The 19,761-nt window shown below is 42.7% G+C and overlaps 2 protein-coding genes across 5 annotated transcripts in view; one reads left to right on the forward strand and one right to left on the reverse strand.

Moving 5' to 3' along the window:
* Positions 1–776: 776 nt before the first annotated feature.
* On the forward strand, positions 777–10,128 carry LOC110981466 (fatty-acid amide hydrolase 2-like). 2 transcript variants are annotated; one of them, XM_022239055.2, is made up of 7 exons: positions 777–884; positions 1,591–1,788; positions 3,021–3,240; positions 4,327–4,536; positions 5,534–5,653; positions 6,196–6,452; positions 7,385–10,128. In XM_022239055.2, the coding sequence occupies exons 2-7, from the start codon at positions 1,615–1,617 to the stop codon at positions 8,006–8,008; spliced, it is 1,605 nt and encodes a 534-aa protein (XP_022094747.2). In that variant the 5' UTR covers positions 777–884; positions 1,591–1,614; the 3' UTR covers positions 8,009–10,128. The 2 variants fall into 2 exon arrangements, with proteins under 2 accessions (XP_022094747.2, XP_022094748.2); XM_022239056.2 differs by lacking the exon at positions 777–884 and adding an exon at positions 891–1,101.
* Positions 10,124–19,761, reverse strand: part of LOC110981464 (uncharacterized) — a 79,242-nt gene continuing 69,604 nt past the window's right edge. For all 3 annotated transcript variants that reach the window (XM_022239053.2, XM_087146401.1, XM_087146400.1), the window contains exon 17: positions 10,124–16,470. In XM_022239053.2, the coding sequence (XP_022094745.2) occupies positions 15,910–16,470 (561 nt within the window). In that variant the 3' untranslated portion in view covers positions 10,124–15,909. The remainder of the gene's footprint in view (positions 16,471–19,761) is intronic.

Genomic DNA, 19,761 nt, shown 5'->3' on the forward strand with positions numbered 1-19,761 from the left:
ATTATTATTATTATTATTATTTATTCATGCCAATTCGTTTTATCACATACAAGATGGGCATTGGAGAGGCAAAAGCGATAACAATTCCTGTGGCCAAAGACCTGCCACTCCTCATCAAGTTGTGTATAGAGTAAATAAATATGAATAAATATAGATAAAAATACTAATATATAAAAGTATTTGAAGCCAAAAGTTAGCACTTGAAAATATTTAAATATTTAGAGAAAATATTACTGGAAATGAATAAAGATAATATACGCAATTGAATATGAAATTGAATTAGTTAAATGAATAACCAATTATTAGTCTTACCTAAAAGAACATGTACATGCAACATAATTATGGGGTTGGGATTAATGAAAGGAAAATGCTGTTTCGAAGAGTGAGAATAAACGTTGAAAAAGGTTGTAAAACAATAGCATTGCGAACGTGTTCAGGGAGAGTTGACCAAAGACGAGGGAAAGCACGCGGAAACAAGATAAATGAAGGGATCGGGTCCTAGCTTGCTGGTGCTGAAACAATCATGAACATGGTGCGAATTAACAGAAACATTGTAAACATATTCATTACATTCCACAATATTGAACAGACACTTGGAGACAAACGAGTGAGCAGCATAAGTATTTTTTCGTGTGAAGCTCAGGTCAAACTGGAAAAAAACTTAAATCCAGTTCCTCCAATGTTTGCAACTATAATGTATTGGGAAATAGCTGCAGTGCAATGGAACGAAACCGACATTTGGAAAAAGGTCCCATGCTAAAAGACGGATAGAGGGCGCTCGATAAAATTTGGTCGCGCCGGCGCGCCGGTTGTCATCAACCCTAAAAATAAACTGCTGCGCTAATTGCATGGGCGATACTGAAGGGACTTGAAGTTACGTACATGTAAGTTTTGCAACTCTTTCCAAGATTTCATCATTAAAACGGATCTTTCAGTAAGGCAAGAAGAAGCGATAGCAGGCCAAGGAACGGAAAGTAAAAGCAAAGCATCTTTATGTTTAGATCTCTGACTCGGAGTACTGATTCATGCCTTCTGGTGGTTGTAGGCCTAATAACGTAAGCCACCGCAGTCGGCACACATGGACAGGAGAACGAGGGCCTGGTAATTTATGGAATTATTATAATTTTGCCTCTCTGTAATCCAGGGTAGCTTGTAAAGAAAAGATATTTAGCTTAAACAGCCATTTCAATAGGAACAAAATTATAATTAACTAGTGCAACCCAGCATCATCACGATCATGATAGTACTTAGTAGTAGTACTACTAGGCCTATTGTCATGAATTGCCTTTTTAAATATTTGGAGGTGATCGGATGTCTACTGTTGCCCAACCATGTCCACACGTTTAAAAAGGCAATTTGTAGAGTCCAAGTTACTCGAACTATTCTGGAAGTAGGTTATCGCACTGAGCCAGAGTTAGAGGTCAAGGGCATTGCATCACTCGGACAGGCTCAAGTAAACCTTTTGTGCATTATCTGAATTACAGTGAAGAAGAACAGCCCCCAGGGCATCAGCAAACGGCACTGCATAACCTTGATTCTTTAAACCACTGAAATTTAACATTCTTTTTCCTTTTTCCCCAAAATATATAGAGTTGAGAGACCGAGTTGGCCAGAATGGAGGTGAAGATGTTGTTCCAGTCTCTCCTTAACAGTTTCTTGACGTTCGTTGTTGGCTTCATGTCCTTCATCATCAACGGGGACCGCCCACCAGCCAAGATCCCGCCCGTCCGCAACCCACTGCTCCTCCAGAGCGCTTCCAGTTTGGCTCGGAAGATTAGATTACGACAGGTATCTTTGTTATTCCCCAATTATAGTATCTGTTCCAATGATAGCTGGGAGAGTCCCAACTGTAGTGCTGCAGTTGGGCTGGCCCAACTGTTGTTGACCAGTTTTTGTAGAAAATTCTTCAACCTTATCCAAGTTTATGCATCTCGCACTTGACACAATTCATCTAAAATATGGCACTTCATCAATGACACGACACTATAAACAATATGACTTTGGCACATGCTGGGCACATGCACGCTGGACCTCTCTGCTGTAGTTGGGCCGGCCCAACTATAAACCTCTAGTTGGAACGGGCCCAACTATAGTTGGGACTGATGCTGTAGTTGGGGTATAACATCTTTACTGTGACTTGTCAGCATTTTCGCATGGAGTTATTACATGTAGATGCGATCGATTGGCCATTTGAAGTTAATTTTGGGTTCACGTCACAACCTACCCTGATTTTTCACCGTCGTCCCGATGCTTTGATTTTTCATATTTCTTCAAGTATGTTAAATTTAAAAAATTTAAAATTAACAGGCACATACATATGGACTTCACTCAAACTGCAAAACGTTTTGTGTACACGACTTCAAACAAGCTACTGATGTGCGACGCATGCCCGTAGCTTGCTGCAGTTCTTGTTATTCCCGACTTGTAAATATCCCGCGAATAAATAGCATGACCTAGTATTGGAGATGATTGCAAGCAGCCTTTCTATCATGTGGCACTAATTTATCAGACATGGGTGTCAATTCTCCTTGGATGTTAAGCAGTCAGAGTTATGAGATATAAATTCCTCTTCTGATTTTGTTCCATCTCAGTATGTGAATCTTACGTAGACAGACTGCATTCGTCAATTTGACCAGTTAGTACTTGCATTAGCACAGTGTATTAGACACTGATCTATAAAGCCCTCTGCAATCCTATCAAATCAATCAATTTGTACCTTCATTTTCTAGTCATAAAGCTCCACATTAGTTTAAAAAGCGGGGATCCATTGTCCCATATTCTTAAAAATCTTCAAACTTTTGAATTTGAAGGAAGTTAGAAGGAAGGATTTAATCGAAATGAACTTTTCCACGTTCTGACTTAAAGTCTCGTAAGGTCTCATTTTTAGACTAGGTTTTAAACTTGTTGAAGGAAATTTCGTTGAATTCTTGACTGATCTTAAAGACTTAAATGTTCACTTAGTTCAAATGAAATTTAATCAAACAAATCAAATGTTATGAATTTCGGTGAATTTGGTTTAGATCAAAAGCCAGATAATTGTGGAAGCCTACATTGAACGCATCAAGGAGGTAAACGGCCTCTTGAATGCTATGGTGTCGTACCGATTCAGTGAAGCCTTGGAGGAAGCCCAGCAGATTGACGACATGCTGGACTCGGGCGAGGTACCTGACCGCTACTCAGAGAAGAACGCTCCGTTTCTAGGGGTACCATTGACTGTTAAGGAAGCTTTTTTTGTCATAGGTGAGAGAGATTGGAACCCTAGAGTACCGAAGTGACCATGTCATAGGCACAATTGTGTGTATAAAAGGCATTACCACAAGAGCCAGCATGTGAATCAATCACTCGTGCTTCATTTGTAAGCGCTACACTTTCTGGTTCACAGTGACATCACACTTCGGCAATCTGTTGAGTTGTGCTCTCCTGTTTGAAACCAAGTTTTCCCCAAAAGCACTCATGGTATTGTAGCTCTCAGAGAATCTGATTATTTCTAAAGAGAGAGGAGACAAGAAAAAAGTCTTCAGTCTTAGAAGTGCTAGAAAACCTTAAAATAAACTGTAGACGTTGCCGCAAAGGAACATAACGCACAAAATGACAAATGACGGACTGTACCCTTAAAGGGGCGGAGTCTCTCCTCAGCGGCTTTACAAGTTCAAGCACAACAAATCTGTCATTGGTTTCCTATGCAGTGCAGGACAGGGCAAGATTTAGGAAAGCTCCCAGCAAGAAATATAAATGGAGTTTGACACGGCACTTGACAAATCAGCACTGCTGTTACATTGCATTGACATGTAATTCGTGATGAATTTGTAAAGCCATACAAACAAGGCTTGGGTAGTTTTCAGGTGGTACAGGGAGTAAAAGGCAGAACTTCTTTTGGGGAGTACAGGGAAGGGACTTATAGGCTGAGGGAAGGGACTTGTAGGCTGAGGGAAGGGACTTGTAGGCTGAGGGAAGGGACTTGTAGGCTGATTGGAAACATGTTTCTCTTAGGAGCAAAAAGTGGAATTGGAACGCAGTGTTGTGGTTGAGTCCATCTCTAGTCCCAGCAAGTCCATCACACGTCCTTCCGTCTTAAGCCAGTTCACAAGCCATTCAAATGAACTGTGACAAAAGCATTCTTTTGTCATTGTTCACTCTGTTACTTGGGAGCGGTTTTGTAACAGGACTTGTGAAGAACTTGTGATGGACTCAGCTTCGACAGTTTACACTTGCAGTCAAATGTAGTATTCACAATTGAACATTCCCAAGCTTTCCATACTTGGAGATGTTTCCCTAAACGTACTTGAAGCATTGCATTCATGTCTGAGACATTGCACACCTGTGCAGGTCAGCCAAACACCAGCGGGCTCGTCTACCGCAAGGGTATCGTCTCAGACCGCGACGCGCCCGTGGTGGACAACCTGCGGCGAGCCGGATGCGTCATACTGGGCGTGACCAACATCAGCGAGCTGTGCATGTGGTACGAGTCGGCAAATTTTGTCTACGGCCGCACCAACAATCCTTACGACATCCGCAGGATTGTGGGGGGCAGTTCAGGTATGTGGGCCTCCTTCAAGACTGACAGGCGAGGCCATAAGGCATTGTAAGTCAGTGAGTATCAAATAATCCAGTGGATAACTGCGTACTCCCATAGACTGTCTGCATCATGCACAGTCACAGAGGGAAGGCTTATTGGACCCATACGATGTGTATGATTAGAGGCTTTAGAACTTACCTTGTCACTGAATTTGCACGGTAACAGCTGCCCTCCATGATGGGGCATTGTGCAAGCCCTCTATAGGGAGGGGTAAGAATCTTAAGCCCCTCACCACAACCCTACCTAGACTCCACCCCCTCTGTATCCCTTCCACTCCAACAGAAACGTACGCTTTTTAATATCAGTATTTCTCAAAATGTAGCTACAATTAAATTTCATTCAAATTTAGTCACTGATTTTTCTAAATTTTATAAAAATTCAATTCTTTTATCGAAAATCCCCCCAAATGGAAATATTTCCAAACTTGTTCACCCCTCTTATTTTTAGTCTTGAATTGTGCCAGCTTGCTCTTAATTCGCGACCTCTAAAAATCTTTAACCAGTTTCTTTGAAACTATAGAATAGTCCGATAAGATGCCCTAACTGCGGTGGCACCACACTCACACGCACATGCTTCAGCTTGACCCGTACATGCGTTTGACAAATCAAAATACCTTATTGGTCGAAGAGGCATGTAATGCGCGCGTACCACCACAGTAATGGCTTCTAATTCTGGTGGTCGAATTACACGTCACTTTACGTCACTTGTTCTTTACGTGGCAATGAGGTAGGACAAAACCCATGAAACCTCGCAAGAAAGTGCACATGCAAACAAAGCATGATGTCATGATGCTTTAGGCCTATTGATACCAGAAAAAAACACAGTCAAATCAACTCTTTTCAGTGATAAACCTTGGAACTTCATCTCTATCGTCCCTTTAAGAGCACAAAACTGGGACTGACAAATTTAAATTGTATTTTTGGGTGTCCGTTCTTTTCCTGTGAAACTATGTGTCAGGAGGAGAAGGTTGCATTTTGGGAGCAGCAGGTTCGGTGATTGGTATCGGGTCAGACATTGGGGGCAGCATTCGCATGCCAGCTTTCTTCAATGGAATATTTGGCCATAAGCCAAGCCCAGGTAAGCACAGGTACTGTGCAGACTTTTCATAAGTTCTCAAGACATTCAGTTTGACTGCATCTTTACCCTATACACAAATTTGATTTTGGACTCACAGGTCAAACGTCCAAGTTATTATGGTGGAAATAATTGATATCATTTCTCTGCAACAGCTAATGAAGGACTGGCCATATCAACTTCAAACTTGGTACAGCGTGTGTGGGTTGAAATGATGTCCTCTAGAAGCATGTTGCTTTAAACTCCATAGGTCAAAGGTCAAGGTCTTCATAACTCCATAGGTCAAAGGTCAAGGTCTTCATAACTGAAAACAGACTGGGCATATTAATTCCAAATTTGGTCTCGGTTTCAGGAGCCTATTGGATTCTACAGGTCAAAGGTTAAGGTCGGTATTGTTGAAGCAATGGAGGTGCTTTTCCCAATGGAGATTTTTGCGGTCACAGACTAAAGTCATGGGTTCAGGCATGGGCTTAGGCATGGGCTTAGGCATGGGCGTGGTGGGGTTTTGTTGTTCAGCACATTGGTCTTGTTCTCCCTCGTCCTAGGCGTGGTGCTCAACTCTGGGCAGTTCCCTACGGCCGGCAAGGAGCGGGACTGCATGCTGGGCACAGGGCCCATGTGCCGCTACGCCGTGGACCTGGACCCCATGCTGCGCATCATGGCTGGCGGCTATGGGCTGGCCAAGCTACGGCTGGACGACCCAGTGGACCTGCGGGCGCTGCAGTTCTTCAGCATGGGGGACGACGAGCGGCTGCGCCTCGTGTCGCCGCTGGACCCGGAGCTGGTGGAAGCCCAGGCGCAGGTAGGGATGAATTCCTGCTTGAAATCTGAAAAAGGAAAAAAATGTGACCCGTCACGACAAAAATCAGCACTCCTCTATTTCCTGCTGTAATGGTTCAAAGTCAGAACTTGAAGGGGAGGTCAATTTGGTATTTTTTTTAATATTTGATGAACAAGATGAATAAGATGAACCTTTCTTCTATTTAATTCCAAATTTTAAGCTGGATCAGATATCTAAAATGTTATTTTCTTACCAATTTTGGCGATAGCATTATTCTTGCCTGATCAGAAATGTTGAAACAGTTTCGCAAAGCTGCCAGAATAATGTCACATTGTCACCCCATTGTCCTAAATATTTAAGTGTTACGTGCCATTGGGAAGCCCTTATTCTGCCCAATACTTCCATTTTTGAAAATTTGGACTTGCAGCTCATTTTGTGGCGACAGATCACAAATACGCATATAAGACTACTTCCTTTCAACAAGCAGTGTCAACAATATTATACCCATCAAAATGCACCTGCAAAATGAAACAGGGTCGGGATAAGCCATATTGGAGAAAAGTGCGAAGAAAATGAATACACAATTTTTCAGTAGTGCCATGCCATTTGAAAGGAATGCTTAGCAAGTACTGAGTGCAAGGGGTCTATCTGCCTTGAGCAGAAGCACCCCCTCAATGGCTGAAAAGAGCCACGTCGGTGGGATCGAATGTTCATTATGTTGGCAGCGATGTGACCGTGTGTATAACGTAGTCATTTGGGAACCAGCGAAGTGCAGTTTTATGAGCTGCATTTCATTGTGATATGTGACAGTTGTGTATGTAATATTTGCATTCTTGAGAGAGCCTTCACAAAACTGCAAGATTTCCTAAATTTTACACATTTGAGTTTGGGAGAGGGTACGTGGGTGTGGAAAAGGCTCAAAGCTAAATAACTCGCATTTTGGTTGTCAACAGGTGAGGACTTACCTGGAGAAGACATTAGGTGTGACCGTCCACCGTCCAAAACTGCACCGTCTGAGATATGCTGTGGACATGTGGTTCAGTATGATGTCCACCATCGACAACGAGTCGTTCACCCACATGATGGGCAACAACGGGCCCCGGATCTTCCCCCTGTGGGAGGGGCTGAAGCGGCTGGTGGGCCTGTCCAGCCACACAGTCCCCGCCATCACATTGGGTCTCATCGAGGGCATGGATAAACTCATGCCGGACCGTACGCAGCGGCTCTTGGCCAAGCTGGGCAAACTCCGCGAAGAGGTGGAGAGCATCTTGGGGCCAAACGGGGTGCTGATCTACCCCTCCCACCCTAAGCTGGCACCCTTCCACAACGCCCCTCTCCTGTACCCCTGCAATTTTGGCCCCACCGCTGCCTTCAACGCGCTCAGCCTTCCGGCAACCCAGGTCCCCCTGGGCCTGAGTGCCCAGGGTCTTCCGCTCGGAATACAGGTGGTCGCCAATCGATACAACGACCACCTAACATTAGCCGTGGCCAGGCACCTGGAGAAAGGTTTCGGTGGCTGGGCAGCGCCTATAGGAATGGGCATGTTTCGTGAAGCCATCGAGCGGAGTAACTCCTAGGTAATTCATTTCGGAATTGAGCTTCACTTGTAACCACCAGTATCAAAAGCCTACGGGTTTGGTTTTTTTGTGCATAGTCAGCACAAAGTTTTCAGGATGCCTGATGCGCGAGATTCAGATTTAGATGTTTAGCAGCTGCTGTTGTAGTTTCTTGTGATTGGAAGAAACGTGATGTAGAAATTGTACCTAGCGACTGAAACCTGTGATTGGATGAACTCGATAGATACCATTTCATTGATATTTGTCAGTGCGTAAAATTTAAAGAGTAAGACAGGTTTGGGGATGTCACTGAGGAGATGTTATAGAGAGGTTGTACCATGCCTGTTGCCTGAACCTAGCTTGTGCGCACACTTGATACTCACTAATAGGGCATTTGCAGGTTGGTAAAGATGACAGGTGCTCCTCAAAGAAAAGAAAGCAGTACTTGCATATATATATATACATGTATATGTCGTAATGAATGTGACTGCTGTATATTTTCCAGGAACAGCGCCCTCTATTTAATAAAATTGCATGTGCCTTTCATATTTCTGGCTATATATATCAGGAATGCTTCTTAATCTAATGTTTATTTGAATGACAAATGTGAATCTACTGTTATCGGGGATCTAAGTGTAAGTGCTGCAAAAAAGTGTCAAAACTGCACGAAATATTGAAATGTCCGAGTGTAGATGTGTTATGTCTAGATGTAGATAGGCATGTTCATGGAACAAGGGCCAAGTTCGATCAGCAACTGTTGAATCCACCACGGGTCGATTTTGCTTGGTACCTGTGATATATTATGTGTATGGGTTACCGGGGAAAGTTGACCACAGGTCGACAGACGGTGGCTGATCAAATGTGGCCCAGTTGTCAGTTTTGTAGGCACGCTGCATTCCCTCTCTGTGAAGAAAAAAGGGCGCTCAACAGCGTTCTTTTGAGCCAACTCATGACATGCGGATGTTTGTGAGTGTTGGGCACAGGATTACGCACAATTGGGCAAGACAAGCAACTGGTTTTGATGAGCAAGATGTTGAATGGAAAATAGTCAGAATAACATTGCATGAATACAGCGTCACCTTTAAAGCTTAAGATGTACCTCAGGCATTCAATGTAACATCATTCAAATGTGCATAGCGTATTTTATGTACTTGATAGTACTTTGCACGTTGTTCTTTACAATGTATTATTTTATACCGAGGTATTTCAAAGTTTCCAAAATATTGTTTGGATAGTTTTACTAATTTTGATGATAGTATATCTTTAGTATATGGTAATTTTTAAGGCATATCGTATGAAATGATTATGTTCATGTAAGCAAAGAGGGATATATGAAATTCATTAGATTTAAAAGAGATTGTGCAATAATTCTGATTTTTCTGTTTTCTTGTTTGTACAATGTGCTGGAACCACTGCTACAAGTATTTTAATTTTCAAAAAGCATCTCATACATATTCATGGTCAGCTCCAGTTCCTCTGGTCAAACTGTGATTAATCTGGGGTCATGAGATGTAACAACATGCTGTATACTTTTCAATTTATTGTGTGATGCTAGTTTTTCCCTAATTTGGGGCCAAAAAAATCAAAATGATCAATGTCCAACACTGAGTGTCATTTGTCACAGGGTGTAAATTTGTTGTAACATTCATAGTTTATGCCAGCCACCTGTTGGCAAAGCGCGAGAGGCTTTCATCGTAAAACTCAAGGAACAGATCACAAGTATTGACAGTGTTATGCAACCAACAAAAGGATTATACAATATCTCTTCTATCTTTAAATTCTGAGGCGATCATTCAACAGATTTGGGCCAATGCTGTTGCCAACCTTGACAGGAACGGAGCAAATGAGGGCGACACGTACAAAACGGTGCTCATTGTTTTGAAAACAAAAGTAACGCCTGCCTTTGTGTCTCCAAATTCCCGTCAACGCCTTGATATTTTCTTCTCTCCAGTCCAACAAGATGGGGGGAGGGGCAAAGAAGCCAGTAGTTTCACAAAGTGGGGAGGAGGGGAATTCCCCCTTCCATTGGCTGCAGTTGGAGAACACATTTTGTCACTGGTAAATGGAATAAAAAGTAGTCATAAATAAAGTGGAAAAAATAAAAGCATTTTTGAAGCACCCGAATAAACAAAAACATGGAATGACTTCTCTGGAGTATTTATTCTTCAAGGAATTGGCCTCACAAAGTGACAGCAACATTATGCACAGTTTTGAAATTCCTTTCAATGTTAACTATCTCTAAAAGTCATTGATCCAATGAAACATATAATATTCAGAAAAATATTTACAATCATCTTTGTTGTGCATACTTTAAAACTTACATACTTAATCACATGCTCGAACAGACGCCTTGTTGATGGTTTGCTAATACTATATAGTGAAAGTGTGACTTTACATTCTTTTAATGCATAGAGGAACCCTCACCCATGGTCACTGTTTGCTCACGAGGCCCCCTATGGTGCTAGCAATTAGGGGCTGCACATCAGAATTTGGCACCCGAGCTCCAGATTGGGACTGGGTACCCATAATCAACTAAACAAATTACCCTTTGAAACTTCAAATAAGATAGACACCAGTCTATTTGGAATGCAAAAGCATTTCACATTTCTGCTCAAGTCAGAGGATTCAAATTCTTATTTTACCAGTAAATAGTTGGAAATGATTTCTGGAGCATGGGGTGAATCCAACGATTAAAACTTGAGGCCCCGGTCTAGAAAATGACCAGTTATTCCCCTTCTCGTGGGTCACTGTGACATTTGTCACCGGACATTCCTTATGGTCCCCTTTAATGGCGGAAAGAACTGGCTCTGTACAGTATTAATCACAATGCTTACCACCATAGGCAGGGGCCACTGAAAATAACCAGTGATCACATCACCACGGTCACCAAGGACAAAAAAGCTTGACTCGGGATATGGTCCATTTCTCTCTTGATCACACATCTAAGAATGCTTACAAAATTCAAAAGATTGCTGAAGTTAGCACATCCGTGGAAACACGAGTAGTTCTATGTACTCTGTGCCTCCATGGCATGTGATTACCACAAATGGGACCGACAGAAATCAAAAAAAAAAAAAGAAGTGTTCTCTGCTTGTAGGTACAACAGGGCACTCTACGTATGACGCCACACTTCATTTACGAGTGTGTTTTCCTATGCTGCTTGATGGACCACTGCCCCCCCTCCTCCCCTGGCTCCACAGTCAAGTGCAGGCACGTGCAGTTTTGAGTAAACAACAGCACAACGTCATCCGTACACAGGCCCATTGCTTTGGCCTCGTTGGGCAAAATTTGTTCAACTTTTAGCAACGGAAAATGTTCACAATAGGAACACACCACTGGATAAACCTGTAATATACACCCCCCCCATTACTTAATCAATCATCCAACGGGCATTATTTTTCTTACCAGGGTATAATTTGATACAAATGAGCTTAAACGGTCAAGATCTGTCCGTATGTAACGACACGGGCCTTAACCAGATTTCACATAACACACGCATTATCTAGTGTGACCCTTATCTACATGCTGAATGAGTCTGGTCGGTTTACCTGTACACGTGCTCCAAAATGACAGTTTGACTTCAAGTGACCCAGTCTGAGATTTCGGTTAAGACCTACAAATTGTTGCAGATACTGACGTGGATTTGAAAAAGGGGGATTACCATGTAAGGCCAGGTTTGAGCAAGTCAATTACCAAGATGCAGTGTATCAGACAAATGCATGATTTTAACTGTGGATAGAGTCGCAGAAACGATTGACTTTTTATGTCAAGATTTTCGATAGGCAAGCGTGAAAGATGAGGGCCTGTGCTTAAATGACATCGGTCTATCAGCAACCCATGTGAACCTATCTCCCTGTAGTGCCGTTAGGCCGTAAAGCATTATTGCCAGACACAAATAGCTTCAGAGAGGGCACTTGTGGCCTGCCCCGATTGCCAAATGGGGGATGCCTAATCATCTCGGCGCGTGCTCAATTGAGCGAGTCGGATGGGTAGGAAATAGAGAAGCATAATGCGCGGCGTGTGGCGCTGCATGCGTCCCACGGTCGCAACACAGCTCCCTTGTCCCTGTCTGCTCCCTGTCAAGTTGTCGGCGTCGTTCTGTATGTTGTAGGAGGGAAAAATGATGAAACTGCACTGTTTTGGGAGAGGAAAAAAAAACAACTTGACATTTGCGAAATCTCCACAAAGCCAGCCGCACTTGCTGCGTCTTGGCACATTGATCAATTAGCGAATACATCTTGAAAATGTTAACATGACGCGCAGTCTACAAAAAGGGGCTGGGAAGTGTTGGGCAAATATTGACATTGTTAAGTGGGTGAACGGGCACTTATCGGGGGGGGGCGGAAACTTTAGTCCAATTAGGTGGTATTGTCGTGAAGTTCAACAGGCAGGACATGGAAATTAAAGATGATGCAATGCGAAACTTGACAAACTAGACAGCGTAGTTTTGGTGCAGATTTGCCATCACGTGGGTTTGAATCTCATTATAAGGGTACCAGACTTAAGTTGGCGTCACTTCTTGGCAGGGACACTGGAAATGGGTGCCTAGGCTAGCCACATTTTGCCTGGATACATTTTCAGACTTTTCTTGTGACCTGCATTTTCAGAAGTCCAAGAAATCCACAGTTCTTTAGTTTGTAACTGTCCACATCAACTCAGGAAACTTTGCTTTTGTTCAAGACTTTGAAGTTTCCATCTTTTGTATAGAAGGGACAGGCGGGAGTGATTTGAAATTATGTTTATAGATGGCAAGATTAAAGAACACGAAAAATACTGACATAAAACAGTATACCCCAATCACAGCATAAAAACACCTACACAGATTACACAATAAAAAAATGACATTTCCTGTATTTTCATGATTTCCACTCAGGCTTTGTACCAGCATGCAAAGAAATCACTGAGGAAATTCTCAAAATTTCAGAGAGTCTGTGACAAAAAGAAATCACTTTTCCAATTTTGATCTGTTGGTTTTACTCAGCGGCACTGCAGTAAAACAGCCTGGCCACCGCCAGGAGACAATATAAATCTCTCCCCATAACACCTCACTGTGAGAAACATCAGTGTTGAAGCCTCTTCAAAGCATCCAGTTTTCAGAATAATTTATTGGTGTGTTGTCACTTGACTGTCAGCTCTGCAAACAGGGTCCCTGCAAATTGGTGCAATCCATTGAGGTGATGATGACGAACAGCTGTCGGTAATGAAGTCGGTTTGGGCAAGGGGGCAGGAGATATTATCAATTCATTGAGACAGATTGGATGTTACCGGGCGCGACACCTTTTAGACCATTTGATGGATGCCAGCTTTGGGTTGCAAGCAGTCCCGGGGCAGACTGTTTGAACATCCAGCGTCCAGCTGGAGGGGGGGTGACAGTGTGCATCGCTTAGCACTGTATCTGTAAACTGGAGCGCAAACGGCACTCTAGGAATAGAGCAGACGCTGCAATTGTGCCAATTTGCACTACAAACTGCCGTATTGTCACTGCAATCACGGTGACGGCCCTGACATTATGTTATAACCGCGTGTCAGCAAACAGGGACTTGAGTGGGAACTGACACAAGAGGAAACACTGCAGTGGTGTACACTGCTACATCCACGTACGGTACACGTAGAGTTGTGGTCGAAAGTTTACATACCCTCGGACTGGAGATGTTTAATTACAATATTGAAGATTTTGCAGACTCTGGGCAACCGCTCTTCTTTTCCTGTAGGTGATCTGTCAACAATTCACTTTATTTACACGAACAAGTAAATGAAGAATTAAAGCAGATGTACTGATTGATCAGATCTGGGAAACAAACGATTTTCAGGGAAAAGTCTTCAAACTTCAAATGAGAATTTTCAGTTCAAAGGTAGATTTAGTGAACTAGACGCAACTGACGACTAAAAGATGAGTGTGTGCCTGGAGTCCCAAAATACACATCTTATTGGCTACTTGGCTGCATAGGACTGAGTATTACAGCAGGTGAAACGCGAGTTAAGATTTGATGGTGTGCAAGGTGAATACTGCACAGTGCTATACGTCCAAGTGACAGGAAATCTTTTTTGTCATCTTGTGTGGCTGAGAGGAAACCTGTGAAATATCAGTTTTGTTGAGAAAGCATGTTCTGTCCTCAAAATACAGGAAGTGAAAACCGTGGGATACTGTCCAAAAGGTTGAGTTTTCTTCTTTCTTTTAGACCCTCATCAACCGGAAAAGGGTATTTGTGTTTTTGGCTGAATGGTCCGAGTGACGGGCACTGGCACACATTGTTCCCAATTACAGCAAAAGTCAAATGTCGCTTTTTGCTCAGAATAGTAAAAAATTCACTGATGCATCATTGTCAAGAATAAAGTGCATTAGATGGACTATTTAGAACTTCAATAAGATTGAGTCATACGTCTCTCTGGCTGTTGCTACTGGCAACCAGTTGTTACCAAGCCTCTTCTGACGCGACTTGAGTGACCAGCAAACTCCTTCGTAATCCCACAGATTGCCCAAACCCCGCAGAAACGTATGCACACGCACTCCACGCTCACTGCAAAGAATGTCTTGCGCCTGCTTGAACGGACCCAGAGATGACGTGTTTGGCTCCCTCGGCTTGCCGCATTGCTCAGGCGACGCTAATCTGCATGTATGCCACCTCACGGTCTCGGGTTTGCAGCTGGCTAGGTCTCCGGGGTAAACTCAAATACAGATCAAGTAGGAGTAATGAGATCTGGAGAACGATCCCTCAGCTGAAATTCTCCATCTTCTCTCCGGCCACCCCTTGTCGTCATTACTGTCTCGATCACCAATGCATCCTATGCAAATCAAATGATTTTTCTCAACTCTGAATAGTACAAAATCCTTGGGAGTGTTTGTTTTTCGATCTTTGGAGTCTAATTATTTTCTTCTTTTTTTTAATCAGGATGAAGACCATCACTGACAGCCCAATGTCACCTGTGATGCAACATTCAGTTTGACTTTTGCTGAACAGTTATTTTTGGATAATTTTGTTGACAGCTCGATGAGCTCAGCTCATGCTGGGTCCCGTCCAATTGGCTTCTTGTTCTTCTCATCTTCTTAAAATCTTACAGTGACTTGCCTTCCTGAATAACACCTTGTTTTTCAATCCCCACATCTGCAGGAACGGCTAACAAATAACGTAAATTTCAGTTCAATTGTAATTAGTTTCAAGCCAACCTGCCCACCGTCAAAAAGACAGGTGCGCTGGAGGGAATTAATAGCTACCAAAAAGGTAAGGATGTTATTCTTGTGACTACATGTAAACAATTCAATGCTGCCAGACTTGCGAACTTGTACGAACCATTATTCAACTGAACTGACCCTCACTGGTCTGTGTATCGTGAAAAGGTCTCTCTGTCCTGACCAACGTTTTGTTTGACTTTGTTCTTAGTTGATGAAAATCACGAATAAAAAAAGGGGAAAAGACAGAACATGACAAATCAAATGTAACCAGAACAAATATACCCCCCTAAATAAAAAAATAATCCGTAAGTATCCCACTGCCAAAATGTCTGTGTAAAAAAAATGGAATTAGGTTTTTTGTTCTGAAAATTGTTGAAAAGTGTTAATTTTGCTATGGTGCAAAATTGAAGTTCTCAATTTCAGTTTTCTGAGATTATAAGCCGAGCATGTTTTAAAAATCGCACAAAATGTAGATTTAACTGATTGTAATTTTTTCTTAAACCTGAAAATCGGTTATAAGCTGTAATCAAATAGTTTTGGACCAAATTGCTGAAACTACAAATCTCTTTGTAAGATAATAATCTAAAACATCTTGGCTATAATGCTGCAAACATTTTCTGTTATTCCTTATTTTTCCTCTGTTTTTTTTAAAAACACATTTTGTACATCAAGATATGAATATGTTACATGAGGTGTTGGTTGAAACTGGTTTCAAACTAATAAACCAAACTCTGATGTTACAGTGATTGCTCTAAGTAGGTTGTTTTGACATCTGAAGAACCCCAGCCATCTTGTGTCTTGAAACTTTGGTAGTCAGCAATCCATCTTGACTGTAGTTGTTATTGTTTGTGTTTGGCGAGGTCCTTCCCTGCCTGGAGCTGTGGCTGTTAGCTCCTAGCTTCTTGAGGTTGCCGTTGGCTGAATCCTCCTTCTTATGCTTGGCAATCCTTGGGCTCCTTGGAGGGCTGATACGGGTCTGAATACTGCCATTCCCTGACAGGTGCTTGTTGGTCGGGATCTTGGAGTGGCTGTGTGATGACAGGGAGTTGCCAGGAGAGATGCTGCCCTGGTGGCTGGCCGAGCTCCGCCGGCCCTTGGAGGTTGGGTTCGGGCCTATCTCAGCAACAGGGCTTCTGCCGGAGAGTGAGCTGGACTTCTGGTAGAGGCTGGGCTCCGAGCGGCAGGACTTCAAGGTGGGCATGTTGCTGGGGCGTTTCATCTTGCTCTTGCAGGGGGAGTTGGAGGAGTGGCTGTTGGGTGCAGGCCGACTACGTTGGAATGAAGTTTCAGTATGAGAATCCGAAGCCTTGGCCTGGAGACAGGAATATAAATCAACATTTTTGTGTTTATATTCCGGATGTCAGAATAAGTATTGTTACATGTATGCGTCTAAAACTCCCAAGGTTAATGTTTCTTTTTTTCGCTAACTTCAGCGGCTGTCTCCAGTCAATGTCTCCATCACTGCATTCCCAACAGAGAGCTCAGACGTTTAGTAGTGAAAAAACGCAGTCGGAAAGTACCTGACCGCAACCCTAAAACTCAAGGTTAATTTCTGTGGCACCTTAATCAAGGTCACGATGACTACATACATGTATAATTCTGCTCTGCAACATGGCACACAGCTTGCAAGTTTCCAATCATTAACAAAGTGTGTCCAACGAGAAGTCATCTACCTCCCTCATGACATGCAAAACAAAAACTTCAAAATGGGTCACAGCGACAGGGCCCACCCCAACCTGACAGCATTTCAGTTTTGCCTCTGGTAGCAAGTGTCAATAATGGCGAGTGTGGGGTGTGATCCTTTCACACCTGCTCATCTTTTTGACCAGCAGATGAGAGTTGACAACTGGAAAGACTTACAGTTTCATCAGCGTGGCTTTCTTGTATCAACTGGGCTTTCAGGGGTGGGGGGGAGCAAAACCTCCAGGGACCTGAACGACATGGGTGTCAGACTTACAGGCCCCTATGTGAACTAATTTCAGAAATGGACTGGATGGGACAAAAGGGCAAACTAATATTTATGGCTGTCACATATACATATAGAGTAACTGTTGGCACCATGTCCCACTGCAGCCAAAATCATTCTTCCCTGTCATAAAAACAGTAGACCACAAGAGGATAACTTCTCAGCGGAGAGTGCTAGCGAAAGCAATGAAAGTAATGATTCTGTCAACAGCTCACAGGTCTGACTATACAGAAACCAGAGAAAAAAATAAAAAAGGAGTACAAGTTTGTGTAAATCTATGACTTACAGGATACAAAAGGTATCAGGTCAACAGCTACTGAAACCTTTGGAAATGATGAAATAACACCAATCACAATTTTAGTCACCAGTGTAGTCACATTTCATAAAATGGTATCTTAAATACCGGATATGTACAAATAGTTTCTCAAAAAAAAAAAAAAAAAAACGACAAAAAAAAACCCAACAGAAATGGCACTGACATATGCTGTTTATTAAAAAATCTGCTGGTTAAATTCGTTGATACATTTTTGGGGTTAACCCCTTGACGACGGGAATTTCTTCCCGAAAGCCGACTCCCAGAATTCCAGCCTCGCTTGGCCACGAAGGCCACCTGCCAAACTGCAAATTCTCGGTTTGTGGCCCGCCGTGCTCTGCACGCTTTGAATTACACGGTGAAAAGGCCGATTGTTCGGTGGCATGTAGCTCTACTCACGCTTCCACATTCCCGTTGCCTCTTTTCAAAGTGGGGACTATTGTGAAGCTGGTGATTATGATGCAAATTCGGTCTTTTCATTTCTGGGCTACACACAAAGGCCAATTACCATATATACAAGAGCCAGGGTCTGCCTTCTTTCACCATGTTCGCTCCAGCGTGGGCGGAGAATAATAGCTGAAAAGTGGGGGTGAGGATCTCAATTTTTACGGCGTTTCTAGCTGCGTCCTGGTGCGAAGGGGTTAACATTTTGTCCTACTTCAGCAAAAAGGTAGACCAATGTACATTTTCATTTAGTTTACAGGTTCCAATATGAAATGCCATTTACTTTAGAATGACAGCATACATGTACCTACTGGGACAGTATAATCATTTCCAGAAATGACAACGTGGAATGGTTTTGACAGGCAAGAAACAGCTGTTGACAAACCAGAGCTACCACATTCAGGGCCGGGACGCAAGAACCTTCACTGGCATGACAGGATGTGACATCCAAAAACCAAAGACTTTCCATTTTCAAAAGTGTCCTTTTCTTTCTTGTTTGAAGTGAACCGATACAACGCATCAAAAACAAAGAATAGCTCGGTTTGCTCTTTCGAACGCAAACAAAAACAAAACTCCTGGAAAAAAAAATTTAAGATTCCTTGTGTAGTCACAACCACCTGCCCCGTGGGGAGAGGGAGGGGAGGGTTAGCACTTGCCCCCTCCCCTGGAAAAACGTAAATGTGAAAGAAAGGATTTTTAAAAAACAGAAAAGGGATGAAAATCATCAAGTAGCCTGTAAATACTTCAGAACTGATCCCCTTCAAACAGTTGGTTTGCCAGATTGCCACCTATGAGTACATATCCTCCCCCTTTGATAAATCCCATTGTCAAAACCACTTTCAGATGGACTATTCCTTTCCCCCCCCCCACTACATACTCTCAGGGGCCAAAAACCTCATGAGGAAAACAACCGCTTGTCTGAAACCTTGTTCGGAAACACATGATTTTTGGCAATACAGACTGACCACTATTATTTTGCACGGGCCTTGACGTCTGTGTCTCGTTCGAGTGTCATACATATTGAAAGTCTCACTGGCTTTATGCTGAGCATTGAATCTGGATGATTTCCAAAAAGGTTCATAGTACAAGTGTCGAGTGTTAACGAATTAGAGTTAATGAAGTGATGATTCCAAAACTCACAGTTGGGCAAATAATCTCAAATTACATCAAAGATTGTCTCGACCAACTAAATGCCCCTTTGAATTTACAACAATGCACGCATAGGAAGTGGCAAGTGGTCCACTGCTCAATGCCACAGTGTGGTTGACACATCCCTGGATTTGGCAATGACCGTCTGCTACTGCCGATTTCATCATTTCGCTCTAATCACAGAAAACCTGTCCCATTGATTACAGTGTCAACTGAGGAGGACGTGTAATGGATCAAATCAATACAACTCAAGCCTTTTTTCCCTGTCAAGCCTACGCTCGGAAGCCTTCCCTTCCCCGAACAACCTGCTGGTAACTGATTGATACAAATCAATTTAATCCAAATCAATAATAACGCGGAAAACTATTTTTGCGGGGACAGATGCACATTTGGAGCCTGCCACCAGCTCGCTGGAATGAACAAAAATTTCCCTCACAATTTTTTTTGCAATCCCAAAAGGTGAACAAGAGTTGTATACATTTGAATACACACTGAAACCAAAACCAGGGGCCAATTTCATAGAGCTGCTTAAGCACAAAATATGCTTAAGTGCGAAAAACCTTACTTGATAAATCAGGTAACCAGCCAAAACTCCGTGTGATGTACATTGTTTTGAGATTGTATTTAGCTGTTTTTGGTTAGCATGACAATCAGATAGAATTTGAGCTGGTAACCTTTGTTTATTATGTGAAGTTTTTCCCCGCCTAAGCAAACTTTGTGCTTAAGCAGCT

This window comes from Acanthaster planci, linkage group LG15, assembly GCF_054643075.1.
Source record: "Acanthaster planci isolate LZ-2023a linkage group LG15, COTS_SCS, whole genome shotgun sequence".
In the NCBI taxonomy this organism is placed as follows: Eukaryota; Metazoa; Echinodermata; class Asteroidea; order Valvatida; family Acanthasteridae; genus Acanthaster; species Acanthaster planci.

Bases quoted from the DNA above. Each gene is read 5' to 3' on its own strand.
- LOC110981466 (XM_022239055.2), top strand. From the start codon at position 1,615: ATGGAGGTGAAGATGTTGTTCCAGTCTCTCCTTAACAGTTTCTTGACG. The intron at 1,789-3,020 runs GTATCTTTGTTA...AATTTGGTTTAG, and splicing joins GGAAGATTAGATTACGACAG to ATCAAAAGCCAGATAATTGT. The intron at 6,453-7,384 runs GTAGGGATGAAT...GGTTGTCAACAG, and splicing joins TGGTGGAAGCCCAGGCGCAG to GTGAGGACTTACCTGGAGAA.